At 40.5% G+C, this 15,375-nt stretch overlaps 1 protein-coding gene across 23 annotated transcripts in view; it reads left to right on the top strand.

Annotated features, from left to right (window-relative positions):
• The window catches only part of SSBP2 (single stranded DNA binding protein 2), a 196,496-nt gene that overhangs the window by 27,134 nt on the left and 153,987 nt on the right, over nucleotides 1–15,375 (top strand). For all 23 annotated transcript variants that reach the window (XM_075726701.1, XM_075726696.1, XM_075726697.1 and 20 more), the window contains exon 2: nucleotides 14,857–14,929. In XM_075726701.1, coding sequence (XP_075582816.1) covers nucleotides 14,857–14,929 — 73 coding nt within the window. The remainder of the gene's footprint in view (nucleotides 1–14,856; nucleotides 14,930–15,375) is intronic.

Below are 15,375 nucleotides of genomic sequence, written 5' to 3'. Positions count from 1 at the left end.
CTTTCAAGGAGGGAAACTTTTGCAGATACATTTCACATCATACTAAATTAATGCGACAGAGATACATGAAGTTTTTTTGTTCTGGTCACGGGAGAGGTGGCTCTTTGTGGTGCCCCCTCCCAATCTTTTTTTCCTTCATGGTAGCTGATTGTTTTTGTTCATTTTGGGCATAGTCCCTCCTTCTCTCTGTTACAGTTTGTCACTGCTAAGCATGAGACAGATCTGAAGGATATTCAGTGCTTAGCCTTTTGGGAAACACTTTTCCAGTGTGTGTTTGGGATGAGGTTCCCAGCAGCTGTTAGGTGGAAAAGGAGATTTGAGCCTCTTGTCTGATGTCTCCTCTCTTCTTGAGTTGACTTTTCTTGTTGGAATGGCTCTGTAGAGAACCTTCATGTACGATGGAAGGAATGTATGAAGGTAGGACTCAACCCTGAATCATTGGCTCTGGTGTGGAGGAGCACCATAGTGAACAAGCTGTATGCGTTGAACATAAGAGGGAAGATGAGCAAATGCGTTCTTTGGAAATGGTTTATAAAACCAATGTTGGTTAGAGGGGGCTCCTGGAGGTCATGTAGTCCAGCAGTTTTGCTTGAAGTGGGTCCCTCATGAACAGTAGATCAGGTCAGCCATGGCTTTATTTAGCTGGTCTTGAAAACCTCCCGTGATGGAAGTTCCCCAGTCTCTATAGATAAACCGTTTCCTGTGCTCTTTGTTTTGCCTAAGTGTATGTTATATCACTGGAAGAAAAGCGAGGTGGCATACACAGCTAACTCACTCCAGAGAACTGGACAGAGATTTTCAGTGGATGTCTGGATTTCACAGTGGATGTCTTTTGGTTAAGTCATCTGTATTCAGTCTCAAATATTTGTGGTTTATACAGGACCCAGGATAACAAACTGAAAATAAGGTGGGCTCTTTTTGTATGTCAGGTGGAAGATCACTTTGTGCAGGGGTTGGTTTCTTCCATGTGTTGCTGAATCTTATTGAAATTTTAAGGGTGGAAAAGAGGCAGTTTTGTTGTTAACCACGCTCTAGTGTGACTTGTGGTAACCTCACATCCAAACAATAAAGACTTTTATAAACAGTCTGTTTTGCAACCATGATTCGACTATCATTCTACCACGAAAATATAGTTATTTGTAAGCCCACTGGTTTAAACCATTTTTAGTGAGAACTCAAAAAAAATTTTTTTTTAATTTCAAGGGAGCAGTTAATACAGAAACAGAATTCAGTAATGAATCACAAGTGTTGTCTTTCTTTTCACTTTAATTCTGTTCACTGCAGGTTTAATACAATTTTCTTTGCTCATAGTTATTCAGAAACTTGAATTAACATTTATTTGGAAAAAGCATATACATGCTGAAGGAGAGTACAGTTTGATGCATAATCTGAATTAATTTAAAAGTGTTGTGTAACATAAAATTATAGTTTCATAATAATTTGATCGTTATGCATTGTTAAACTGAAGTGGTTGTGTCTGAAAAATTCTGATGTGTTCAGCCTTTTCTGTGTATAAAATGTGAAACAGGCAAGCATAAATTGATTTATTTATGTAAGCTGGTAAAAAGAAATACGTAGTTTGGTAGAAAGAGTAAAAGAATCTCGCTAGCGTTTTTTCATCAGCTGGTACTTGAAGCAACTTGTACAATATCTTTGGAGGAGTCTGAAAGCTTCCCCCACCTGCCCTTTCCCACCCCTGGTAGTACTAATGTTTCATCACAACTTAGTAGAGATAATGCTGGTAGACTGAAGAAGACACAGTCATGAAAAAAAGTAAGTCTCTCTTCCCTTGCTTCTGCAGTAGGAATCTTGTTTAGGATAAGGTTCAGCATGGCACATCTTTCACTCTCTGCTATTTGTAACTCTGACATGCTGAGCAGACTACTGGCCTACATTGGAATCTGCTCATAAGTGTTTCCAGAGTAATTCAAGATTAATTTCTTTTTTCCTGGTAACAAACAGAGAAAATGAAGAAAGGATGATGAAGGTAATAAATGAAGCATGGAATAGCAGCATAATTATTGCAGTGTGTGTAGCTTTGTGACTTGAGATCAGATCTATTTAATACCGTATAAATAACTCAACTGAATTTCAAATAGCATGTAAGCAGCCTCTTAAATACAAATATTTTCTGGATATTAATATTCATATTTAACTGATAATTGAAAAACACATGAAAGTTGTGTAAGTCTTTTTAATCAACTTTTCTGTGTTCTTGAGCAGTTTGATCAGAATTCTTCAAAATGTCACTGAGAAGAAATTAAAAATGCTGCTCAGGCAAAGTAGTGTTTATATTTAATAAAACATTTTGTGAGTACATTTTGAAGGTTGATTCCCCCCCCCCCCCCCCCCCATTACAGAGGATGTATAGGTAAAATGCCTTATCACTGGTCATATTTTGGAAAATGTTTTCTGAAACTCTTCTTAGCAAAACTTCCTTCATGCCTAAAGTTCTTGCATAGAGCTCACCAGTATTTTAAAACTGTAAACCTTTGAGTCCATTAAGACATCTTCACTATCTTTCCTTTTGGTCACAAGCTGACAGTTTTACGTACTACTTTGCTATGCTTGGTATGCCACTGATGGTAGTCCCCAAGGGTATTAGTGATTTAAATTGTGCTCCCATAGCTGGGGTCAGGTGTGGACTCATTCAGCTATATTAATAGGTGTGCAGTGTTGGGGCACATCAGCTTACTGAAGCATAAGCCTTCATGCTAACTTCTGGAAGCTTAAATTGTTTGGCTGCCAAGAACCCATCTGGTTCCCCGCTTCCCCACCTACTTCCTCCCCTTCCCCTCCCCTCTTTTTTGCTGTCTCTCCCCCCCTCTATTTCCCCACCTTCCCCCCCTCCCCCCCCCCTTTTTTTTTTTCCTCCTTCCGCCAACTCCTGGCATCTTAAAATGTGTCCATGGCCTGTTGAAGTCTCCCATTTGACTGCTGTTCTGCAGCCATTGTGTCTTGGCCATATGCATTGAATTACATTCTATATTTCCTAACTGGCCTGCCTATGAAGTATCAAGGAAGTTAACTTAAAAACTGAATCCAGTATGGATTATAGTATTCTAGTAATGCCTACTTACAAAACTGAGAAAATGGACTTTTCTGTTTTCCAGTGTAAGCCAAATGTAAGATAACCTTTCTGAATTGAATATGTACTGTACAGAAACACATTTGTAATTGGTAAGAGCAAAACAGCCAGTCTGAATTGTGTCCCGCACATGGTAGGACTGCAGGGGTTTTGATGCTTATGTCCTTTAAATTTTGATTTAGAAATAAGAGGTGCTCAGCCAGTGATTGTACAAGTGATTTGCTTATTTTCCCTGTTTTATTTATGAAGAAATACAGTATGATATCAATTTTTCCATCAGCCATCAGTATGGAATCAAATACTTTTCATCCCTTTTCTCCAGTATTTGGTTTCTTCTTTTCAAAGATGAGCAAGTAGAAGCAATTTGGAGAGTTAGCATTAAAATTTTCTAGACTGCTAGTCAAACATTTGGTAGTATATCTTCACAACTGTAAGATTTCATTGTTGCTGTTGCTAGGGGTTTTTTTTGTTGTTGTTTTTTGGGTGTTTTTTTTGTGGAGCAACGCTTGTTAGCCAGATTTTCAAATATCTTCCTTCTATTGTTGAAATTCTTTCTGTTTGGAAAGTATTCTCACTATAACAAAAATGTGAGAAGATATTGAAACCAGTGTTTTTGTTTTTGTTGTTTTTTTTTTTTTTTTAAATGATCTGCATTTCAAAATAAAATCTTTCCGGTAACTTCCAGTTTGGAGTCTAAGTAAGATTCTTAGTTGTCGTGTACTGGACCTCAAAGTTTAGAAAGGTGAAACTAATAGCATACCCTTGAAAATTGCTTTTCCTGGTGGCCTCAGCCATCTGATGTTGCTTGAGCCTGCACCATTCAGTGCACTGTTAAGCAGGCAAACTGCATTAATGATGTCTGCAGAGAAACTGGCTCACAAGGAGCTGAAGGAGCTGCATAAAAGTTCATGTCAGAGTTGGCGTTGTCATCTGCAGCTCTGGAATCATAAAGCATTCAAAGGCAATGACCCAGCCCCCAGAATAACTACAGGAAAGCCATTCTGAATTGGGGGAGGAAGGGTATAGGAAGGCTTTAGAAAAAGCTTCCCCCCCCCCCCCCCCCAAACCTGCATTGTCAAAGCGTTCAGGAGTACAGGCTCCGGCTTTATGCAGAGCAGTGTCACTGGAGAAGTAATGAACGTGCTGCTGACTCCATGCTGAGATCCAGATGGACGCCTCCTGGTACAGCAGGTTGGTCACAGCCTCTGCTGATGCTGCGGCTGCGCTGGGCACCAAAAGGGCCTCGTGGCTGCCATGCGTGGGGCTCCGTGATGTGCAGCCAGGACAGATGCTGGATGCCTCTCCTGACAGAGGCCAGGCTGATTGATGTTGAGGTCAAGGCCTGCCTTCTCTGTTTCTAGCAGCGTTGGTTCTCCTATCAGAGAAGGGATTTGGATTTTACTGAAATAGAATTCAGGTGATCAGGCTTGAGAAACGGAGCCAGTGTCACATTCGTGGCTCGTCTGGTCCAAGAAGGTGAAATGTTGTGGTGGTAAGGATTATCTCTTGAGTGGTGTGTAAATCCGTGGGCCCTTTCTTCTTTTCTTTTGAAAGACATGCGCTAGACTTTCTTAAGTTCTTCCACGTTCAGAAAGTACTTGGCTCATTTTTTAGCACCCTTGAAGCAATGTGCTCCAGCCCTCTCCCCTTGTAGTACAGCTGTCCTATTAAGCTGCTCTTTAACCTGTTGTTTCGTCCTGCTGTGTGCATTCCTGTTGTATTTAAGTATGAATGCTTTCTTCTGCTGTTTTGTGGAGGTAGAAACAAAGCATGCACTGAGACTTCAGACTTCCCTGCCTTCTCTTTGCTTTGCACACTTTTGCATTGAGTAGTGGAATTTCAGTTCTTTGGTGGTATAGACGTCATTCTTGCAGTCTTGTTCATACCCTTGCTCATTGAAACTCATTTGGCGGTTCAGCCTTTCTGCATTTGTCACCTGCGTGGTTGTCTTGTTCCTTAATACTGTTATGTGCCTTTACTTTCTTTTTCTGTTATTTCTTTTCCTTGGATCAATGAGGAATTTTTTATGCAGCCAGAGTAACCCCTTATTATTTCCTGTCTGTCTTCCATTGATATTTGCCATTGAGGTTTTTTTAGTATAGTCTGAATCACCTGATGTTTGTCTTCCGCTTTTTTCCTTCAGGTTATTTGTTTCTTTGAAGAAACTCTCTCTGCCAATTCCCTGAATTTGTTTAACTTCTGAGGTCTGTTAGTTTTACTCTGATGCTTTCAGAACTTCCTCTCTCCAGAAGAAAATGCTGTCATTTCATAATCAGCCATACAAATTACTTTCTACCATTACTTTTTAGATAGATACTCAGGAAAATTCATACTTGATTTTCTCATCCTATATGATTCCCATAAGATTCATGAGGTGACTTGTTATTGCTTCTCTCTTCATCCTTGTTTTCTCCCCTTCCCTCTTGAGATTAATTCTCCATTTCATTTTTGATTGTGGCTCCTGGAAGTCTACTGTTTTATTCTTTCATGGTAACGTTCATTATTTCAGCTTGCCACTGAGATAATCTGCCAGCCAGGAGTATTAGTAATAGTCAGTCTTTGACTATTTGGGTCCAACAGGGAACTTCCGATGAAATTCAGAAAACATTTTGCTAGTAAGTCTGAGATGCATTTCATCTAAACCGGCCACTAAACACAAAGTCTTCTCTCCAAAACCTTGAGCCTTTTACAGGAGGAGAATCACTGCGCGCTAGAAACCACCACAGCTGTGTGTTGCTCTCTGAACCCAAATCCTTCAGCTCTTTCTTATTTGTGGGTTGCTGTATGCGTGTGCCGAAAGGCTGGGCCGGATCAGCTTGGTGGCTTTCCAAGTAGGTGACGGGATTTGCACCTGTTACCAGTTGGCTGCCCCATCAGCCTGTAGGTACACTGACACGTACGCTGACGTATTTCTACGGTAATGTGCCAGTTCGTGAAACCCAGAAGGAGGCTCTTCAGAGCATCCTAACAACCTCCAAGTATGGAGTTTGTTCTTAACAGAGTTTAACAAATGTAACTGGAGCAGGCAGTGAGTGGGAAGGAATGATACAATCCCTTTTTGACTAATTATGTGCAACTCAGTTTAACCACAATATGCTGTAAAAGAAGAAGAAAAAATTATTTGCCCAACATTAACTGTGACTCTTAGAGGAGATCAACAGTGTGGTCCTCCAGCCTGTCTGTGGTACCAGCCAGGGCCCTCCTCTTCCACTTTTTCACTCCGTGTTGTGACAAGTGAGATACTAATCTGCTGTCTCACCCTATAGCTTTGAAGAGAGGCCTTTAGGTTTCAGTAGCAGTGATTCCTAGTAGTCTTCAATGTTGTGGACCCACCCACCATCTTTAGTAAGATATTAAACCTGTACTTCCTGAGAAGAGCTGGGAAAGCTACTGGCAAAACCATGGCTCCTAGAAGGAGCCAGATACTCAGAAATACTGTTTTCTTCATAGGAATGAAAATCAAGTTATGTTGTGCTTGCTTTGTGGGGCTGATGGGCATTGTATGTTCAGTCAGTGCTGATCGGAGGATGAGTCTGACTCATCCTTGGGGAGCTGGCTGTCTACATTCATGCTTTCTCTTTCTTCTCTGCCTTCTTCTGGTGCTGCTGTAGATGGGGGGAAGTTCCTTCTGCTCCAGGGTAGGCAGTTGCTTTAGGAACAGCTGTAATATTTTAAGGTAATATTACTCCACTGCTTGGAGCTATTACTACAACAGAGCTATGGTAACCGCTTGCTGGCATCTGTGCAACATCAGCTGTCATGGCTCCAGTTGCTGCTGAAGCTGATCCAAGGTGACCTGGCTGGCTTTGCACTCAAGCAGGCCAGAACCTGCCGTTCTCAGTAGTGCATCTCACCGTGGAGAGGAGAGACTCTCCCATCTAAAAGACCACCGTGAAGTGTTGAAGGTGGTAGCCTCTCAAGCTGTTTTAGCTTGAGAAGGTGTCATCTGCCTGTGCTGTCGGTAGGCAGTGCTGCAGCACCGGTTGTACAGCAGCAATATTCTCAACAGCCTGTGCACGCTACTAAGGCACTGGTTAGCAGCCAGTCACTGTTTTTCTGTTGGTGTATAAATACAAATGTATTTTTTCTTCATACATGATTTTAAAACATATCAGTCACTGACAAATTTTGCAAATTAACTTTTCCTTTGAGTACAGTGAGTGGCGAATGGCAAATGGTGAGCAGTGAAACGTGTTCAGAGGGTCATGGGTCAGTGTGAGCCTTGGTTTCTGCTGATAACAGGGTCATAAAGCGACTTTCTGTCATGTGTAACGAGTGGTTTAAGTCTACAAAAGAAGGTCATATACTAGCTGCTCAGCTAGGTACCACCTACCAGTAATCCTATGGCACGTGTATAGCTTTAAAGTTTTCATTTTGCTAAGGACTGTGTCTGTGCTTTGCTCTCTACCAGTGACTCTCCTTACGATAGCTCCATGCTGCTAGCTCTGCTTACTGCCAGGGCAGGATTCATTGCATTAAACTTGTTAAGTATAGCAAATTTTATACCAGGGAAAAAATAGCATGTAAAACCCCATTACTATTGCATTGAAAGCAGCAGGGAAGACTAAGGTTAGTACCTTAAGAGGTGGAACTTCGTGCATTTTTATAAAAGTCTCTGGTGACACTTTAAAATGTGTTTTGTCATGTAACTATTTTTTAACTGCTGTTTAGCATATTTTATAGTTATGGTACATTGAATAGTTTATATGGTTTAAGCCCAAGAAACTATTTAGATGTTACCTTGAAAATACATGTATTTTAATAAAATGCCAACTTTGAGATTCTAGTCAGGAGAACGAATTGAGGGTGTGGGCAGAGCTGTGTTGGCAGTCCAGGACTGCCAAAATGAGCACTCCTGTTTCTTGTTGCTTCTGTGTGGCTGCTCTGGCCCTTCGCAGGTGGATTCAGCTTACTCATCAAGCAGAAGACTGTTCACTTTTTTTGGTTCGGTTAATTTTCTAAGCCCTTTCTGTTTGTATGGGAAGGAATTGGGCTACATCAGTGTAAATAACTTGCCCTTGATGAGGGGAGGCAAAAAGGGTAAAGGCTACATGAGCAGCAGACTGGCTTTGCGTTGGACGGCCCTGAGAATTACATGATAAAGGTGTTTTACTGCCTGTGGCCCCTGGAAGTCACCAGAGCATCCAAAGAGCTGGTCTTGCTTCCTCTGCTACAGCAAACTCACCCCTGATGACAAAAGATCTCCATCAGCATCAGTTTGGCTAGCCTGGAGTAAGCCTCCATGTCCTGGCCCTTGAGCACAGAGGAGAAGAAAGAGGACACAGTCTTTCAACCCGCATAGAGAGCAAAGAACAGTCTGTAATGTGACTTCAGGAATGGTATATCTAAATGATCTAGGTTTCTGTGCTGGTGACATTAGGTTGGGGTTGGCAAGAAGGTGGGAGAGGAAGCTACAGAAACACGCAATCTGTTGAGCAGAGGTAAGTGGCACCTGAGCAAACTGGAGGCACAGAGCACTGGGAAGCTACATAAACACTGAAAAGACAAAGTCAATTAATTTCAGTATGTTTCACTCTTCATTTGCATCTGTCATTTGCAAATGAAAGTAAGGTAGTCTTATTTCTGAGGATTGCAGCTGCTGGTGCATTTGAGATGTTCAACAGCTTTCACATAGGAGTATTGCGGGAATAATGCTGTAGCTCTAGTGGCCCAAGAGAACTGGCTTTGCAGGAAGGTATGTTATTTTGTTACACAAGCAAATACAGCTGGAAAAATACAGACAAACTTGCAGGTGCATAAGCCTTACTTCTTTCTTAACCATGGACTAGAAAGCCTGTGAAATGCTACTGGAAAACTTTGAGGAATATATGTGCAAAGCATAGGTGCAAAATGGACAAAGATTTTTATTTGAAACCTTCGAGGTCTTCAAGAAAATACACCTTTTGATAAAGTATTTGGAAGTCGATAGAAATTATCCCATTAAAGATGGAGTGTACAGAAGATTTTTAATTTTGCAGTGCTTTGGATCTGTAGCAATTTCTGCAGGCTGAGACCTGAGACAAAAGTGAATATGAAATTCAACCAGAGTCACATGAAAGTAAAGTGGGGAACACTGTGCAGTGTGACATCTTAGCACAAACCAAGACATCGTTAGCAGATGAGAATATGTAAAAACATGCAATTAAGTGCTTGTGGGAGAGACTGCAGACACCACCACAGCATGTATCTCTGATCTTTTTCAAAAGATCAATGGATACCAGGTATCTATTCAATGTTTGGTTATATACTGGTGCACAAGTTAATGTGTTGCTGGAAATAGTTGCGCTAGCACTGAAAGTCTACAGGAGGCTAAGCAGTAAAAGCTGTGAAATTAGGATGCAAAAAGAATTCGTGAGTTGCAAGTGTACGGGTAAACTGAAAAAAAACCCTGCCGTTACTTCTGTTAGCATGAAAGTAAAAGGGCACTGACTAGTTTACAACTGTGTTTAATGCTTGAAGCAGTATATATAATCACTATATATAATCAAGAGGAGAGTGACCGGAATTAACAAGGCATGGTTTCAGGACATCTTGCAAGCAGTCGACTGGAAGAGAGCTAGAGGTGATGAGAGTACCTTTCCAGAATCGTGGTAGGAGAAGGCTTTCCCTGTCTCTAAAACGAGAATAAATGAGGAGAAAGACCAGCTTATTTGGAAAGTATTGTCAGCCTAACAGAAGGCACTGAGACCACTATTCATTATAGCACTGAGTATAAGTCCTGAATATTTAGATGCATACAAGAATATTTTCTGCTGTCTACAGAGGAGGAAGTAAGTGGATATGAATAATGCCAAATACATACGCTTTATGCTGCCTGTGTTTCCAGGGCTGTGATAGGAGCTCTCAGAAAAGGCAGTGCATGTAGCTGAATGAACACTGAGTGTCTTCTTTGGGACATGCTGTTTCCTCAGACCAGTGTTTGGGTTTTGTTTAATACCCAGGTGTTTATAAGAAAACTGATCACATTGTTGATAGGATACAGAGCACTAACATTTATATAGGTGGTGTTTTGAGCTGGGAAGAAACCAGTAGACTGGCATGATTAGAGGCTCTTGAAAAGAGCAGTCTGCTGGCTTCAAGCTAAACAAACCAAAATGTAAATTACACATAGGTGAAATGGCATGACTGGGAGAGCTGATGTGCCAGTGGTGTGTGTGCATATAAATCACTGTAATGTTGAGGCTGCTGTTAACGTACCTGCCTAAGCAAATGAAAAAGCATAACTAAGTTCTTGGGTATAGCTAGAGTCTTAGACTGAGAGCCAGAAACTTTCTTGGTACACGTTGTCTTACAGAATGAAACAAAGATTCTACTGGTTTACCTTTTATGGACAAATTGTTTCCTGAAAGACTTTATGACAATAACTTGAGCCCTTCTTCCGTAGGCATATGTTCGCCTGAACAGCTGGTTGAGTACCCTGCATACGGTCAATGAAGCTTGCCGGGGCTGTGCGGGGAGTGTGACTCAGAGCACCGCAGTTAGATACCAAAAACAGATATGGTGAAACATCTTCAGGGTGCTTTCAGGTTCTCACTGCCTTTTATGGAAAGCTAGGTGTTGTCTTAATCTTTTGACTTGGAATTGGGGGAGTTTACCACGTAGTTTTTCATCAATGGACATACTGCTGCAAGTAAGCTAATTGCATCTTCCCACCTTAACACATAAGAAAGTTATTTCCACAGCACAGTTAGCGTGATTAGTGTTAATTTCCTGGTAATATTCTGAAAACTGGTTGACTAGAACTGATCAAACGGTTCTTGTCTTTGGAGTTCAGTAGCCGTTTGTAGAATGTATGAATGCCTTGTTCAATTAGAACAGAAACCAGGCAAAACAACACCAGCTTAGCAAAATGAGCACTGCAGCAGTAAGAGCTAGACAGTAACTTTCTTCTTTTTTTTTTTTATTTTCTTTTCCTTCTTTTTTTTCTTTTCCTTCTTTTTTTTCTTTTCCAGAGTGAATGTATCATCAGGCTGCAGGTGAATGTGTAATCTGATTCTTTTGGCAGGGAGCAGGGACTTTGGCCTATGGCATGTCTTTAACAAAAATTACTTCAGCGTTGTCACAAATTGATTGGAAATATTTTTTCCTTGCATTACTCATGGGATGTCAACAAGTAAGCAAATGTGAAAATTTAACATATGTTTCCTTGCTGCTTTTACATGGTTTCTCACACCAATTTAATAAGTAAAAACTGTCTTTTAAAATGCCACTTCAAACCCAGGTCCTTTGGTGTTGAAGACTGTCTCACTATTATTTTCTTAGTCTTCTCTTAGATGTTAAATAGTTTATTCATTTGTTAATTTTACACACTTGGACTGTAGCCGTTTTTATCTTACTCTGGTCTTATGCTGTAGTTAAAGTTTGTATATCTGATAATCCTCCTTGTTACACAGTGTTGCATCTTTTTTGGGTTTCTTTGCTGTCTTACCTCAGAGCATCAGTTTCCATTGATCATTTTGCTGCAACTTAACGCAGTAAAACATTACTATCTTTCTTTTGATGTCTGTGGTAAATGCATTTATTTCTGAATGAAGCTGTAATGTTGTTAACTTCTGTAAAGACTTCCTGACAGCTTGATAACTAGGGATGGACCAGTGATTTAAGATCTAATAAGACCCAGTCTGGTGAGACCCCACCTGGAGTGCTGCGTCCAGCTCTGGAGCCCTCAGTACAAGAAGGACATGGAACTCTTGGAGTGGGTCCAGAGGAGGGTCACCAAAATGATGCGAGGGCTGGAGCACCTCTCCTATGAGGCCAGGCTGAGAGAGTTGGGATTGTTCAGCCTGGAGAAGAGAAGGCTGCAAGGAGACCTTATTGCGGCCTTTCAGTACTTAAAGGGGGCCTATAGGAAATATGGGGGCAATCTTTTTAGCAAGGGGTGTTGTGACAGCACAAGGAGTAATGGATTTAAACTAAAGAAGAACAGATTTAGACTAGACATAAGGAAGAAATTTTTTCCAATGAGGGTGGTGAAGCACTGGCACAGGTTTCCCAGAGAGGTAGTGGAGGCCCCATCCCTGGAAACATTGCAGGTCAGGTTGGACGGGGCTCTGAGCAACCTGGTCTGGTTAAAGCTGTCCCTGCTCACTGCAGGGGTTGGGCTAGATGACCTCTAAAGGTCCCTTCCAACCCAAAGCATTCTGTGATTCTAGGTTATTTTGTGTTGTGCTTTCTGTCTCACATCTTTTTGTGGAAGGTGGTCCTGGCTTTCCTGATGCAGGAGCCAGGTAGCCCCCTTGCCAGCATGGTGCCGCTCTTAATTTACCACAGGTGGATCAACTTGGAACCCTAAAACCTGGAATATTTATTCTTTTCCTGACATCTGCCATATTTACCACCCACACTTAATAATCACAGTTGTTTCACCATTTCATTTCACTGCTAATGTGTTTAGACCAAGATGTAATAGTGCATGTCAGAGAGTTAGAGTTGTTGTTAGTTTTAATTACGCTTAATTAGCACATTCTATGTGTTTAAGTCAAAGTTTCAGGGTTGTCTTTTTTGCAGTGTTGAGATATCTTGGATTTTTTGGACCAGTGAAGATGGGTACAGGGTAGTAATGTTGACTTGTTCTGGAGCACAGTTGCCTGTCCTGTGTTTTGCAGGTAGACTCCAGAAGTCCTGAGATGAGACTCACAAATCTTTCTCAATATTAAAGTATTGCACTGTCAGTTTGGGTGTTGTGGTGCAGTATTTGCTAAAGCTTTCAACAGATGGCAGACTTATGAAGGTGGTGTGCCTGCAGTAAACTCCTGGGTTTTGTGCTGTTTTGCTTTCCTTTGCGGGGTGGAAAGGATATGCTCACACAAATCCTTTTATCTGGACTGCAGGCTTCATGTTTTGATAAGAACAAAAAAGGGAATCTTGGAAGACAAATGAGATGCTTTAAAGCGTTACTGGCTATTCAAGTCATCTTGGCTGTTGTAGAAGGTGCTTCCTCTCTACCTGTTAATGCCTTTCTTAGATCTTAGATTTTTGTCTACAACCATTTACTGCTTAAAAATCGAATGATAGTTGAACTGGGAAGAATTAAGAAGATGTGACTTTTTTTTTTTTTTTTTTGGACAGATGCAGTTGTGCCTTTGGGATGAGAGGCTAGAGAGTACATGATCCTCTCTCCACAGTACTTACAGAGGCATATCACTCTGTCCTCTCTGAGCTGCTTTGCAGTTGAGAACTGGATCATACTGTGTGTTCCCTTAGAAGAGCCAAGTGCTTTCTGCTTAGCACACTGAGTTCTGCATTTGTTGATGTGGCACAATAGAAACTAGTAAATAACTGTTTCGTAAAATACTGGAATTAAAAAGTGGATACGACTGTTCTCAAGGTTCAAGCTAAAACCAGTCATGTGTTTGAATATCAGTTTAATTTTTTTTTTAATTTGCGAATAAAAGTACATTTTAAATTTTGAAGTTGGGGAGAGAGTAAAGTAGTGTGTGTATTACATGTACAAAGTATAAACAATTAATGAAAACAACTTTTATGGAATGCCTCTCTTAGATTTTACAATTTCACACTTAATAGGTTACTGCAATAATTACTACTCTGTCAGTGCCATGATGACAGTTATCTAATACTGCATAACATTTTGAACAGTCACAGGAAAATAGATATTCTCTGCCTCTCTATTTTGTTTAGTTAAACTACGTATTTTTAAATATGAATAGTAGAATGTTTCAGATACAGTGGTGTATCACGAAGTGCATGCAAATACATTTTATTTCTTAAAAACAGTTCAGCTAGCAAATTTTAAAGACGCGCAGCCTGACTTTCTTTTCTTTTCTTGGACTGAAATGTTTTATAGACAATTTCCAAGCATTATTATTAAATCATTCTTTTAAATGAGATTTAATTTTGAAAGACTTGAAACATGCAGACAGATGGGAGCCTCTCTGGAGAGTCAGCTGAGGAATGGGAAGTGTTACTTCTTTGGTTTTCTAATTCATATCTAGCCTACATAGCCTATATCAATAGCAGTTGGTTGTTGTTATAGCTCCCCTGTTCTCAGGCTGCTGAACAGGGCTGCCCAGCCCAAGTTGTGGTGGCTAGTCATTCAGGGAATGACTCCTCTGTCTGCAGCGAGATCCTTGTTCCAGCTCTTTGGACTTAGTTGGAGATCTGCCTGGGTGCTGAAGATTGCTTTTTGGGAAGCTTCTTTGGGAGCTGTGAGAGTCGTTTGTAAATCTGTTGTCATCGGAGCTCCTAGATGCACAAGTCTGAATGAATCTAAAATTCTGTTTGCACTTCACTTGAGAGATGTGGTTGTACTGCATGCCGTGGATGGATGCTGGGATTACTTTTCCTGATGCAGCTCAAAGTTTGCATGTTCTTCAAATAAACACAAGCTATTGCTCAAGTGTGCTAACAGCTTGATACATTCCACATGTAAAAAAATTTGATCTGGAAAAATAATCAGTGTTGCCTTACGTATATATCGTATTTACAGTAAGCACAGTATAGAGTGAGCAAATACAGAGCAGCAGTAGGTCACTGGGCAGTTGTCCAAATATTGTTAAAAATGTTGACATTAAGTAATTTGGGGGTTTAATAATATTTAATTAACTACTATTTAAACACCTCTGCTCAGATTGACTTACATGTCTAGTTTAAAAGTTCTGGTATAGATAATAGATTTGAAATGTTCATTATATAGTGGTTTGTAAAAGGCAATAGAGTGCACCTCAAGCTTCTGATAATCCTTTGTTTCTAAAGAACAGGAACAAACAAATGCACAGTACTAAATATTGTCCTTTTTGTTTATTTTTCAGATTAGCACTGTACGTATATGAATATCTGCTCCATGTAGGAGCACAGAAATCAGCCCAGACGTTTTTATCAGAGGTATGTTTCCCTATCCATTTTTCCCTCACACAACCTTCTAGTGTGTGCAAGTGAAATAAATATACATTGGTCTAGAATAAGCACCAGCGACAACCTTGAATTTCTGTTTACATTGATCAGGATAGATTTCTGATTCTGCAGAAGCCAGTTTGCCATGTCATTTAACATGCCTTTGCATAACTATTTTTGCTGTGATTTGTTATCCCTGTTTTGTGATTTGCTGCTACGTTGGGGAAAGAGTCATCTATTTTGTCTAATAAATGTGCATGTTAGAGGATGCATTGACGGTACTGTTTTTTTATGACCTTCTAACTTATTGTTGGTATCTCCAATTGTGAGTCATGCACCCTTCCAAAATACACAGCAATCATGTATTTTGCATCCTACTGTCATACACTTGTAGTTCTCATTCTCTTAAGCACTGCTGGTCTCTGTGTATTCTTACC

Source organism: Pelecanus crispus, chromosome Z (genome assembly GCF_030463565.1).
Source record: "Pelecanus crispus isolate bPelCri1 chromosome Z, bPelCri1.pri, whole genome shotgun sequence".
Lineage (NCBI taxonomy): Eukaryota > Metazoa > Chordata > Aves > Pelecaniformes > Pelecanidae > Pelecanus > Pelecanus crispus.
Note: the sequence above shows the minus strand (reverse complement) of the source record. Positions and strands in the feature narration are given on the sequence as shown.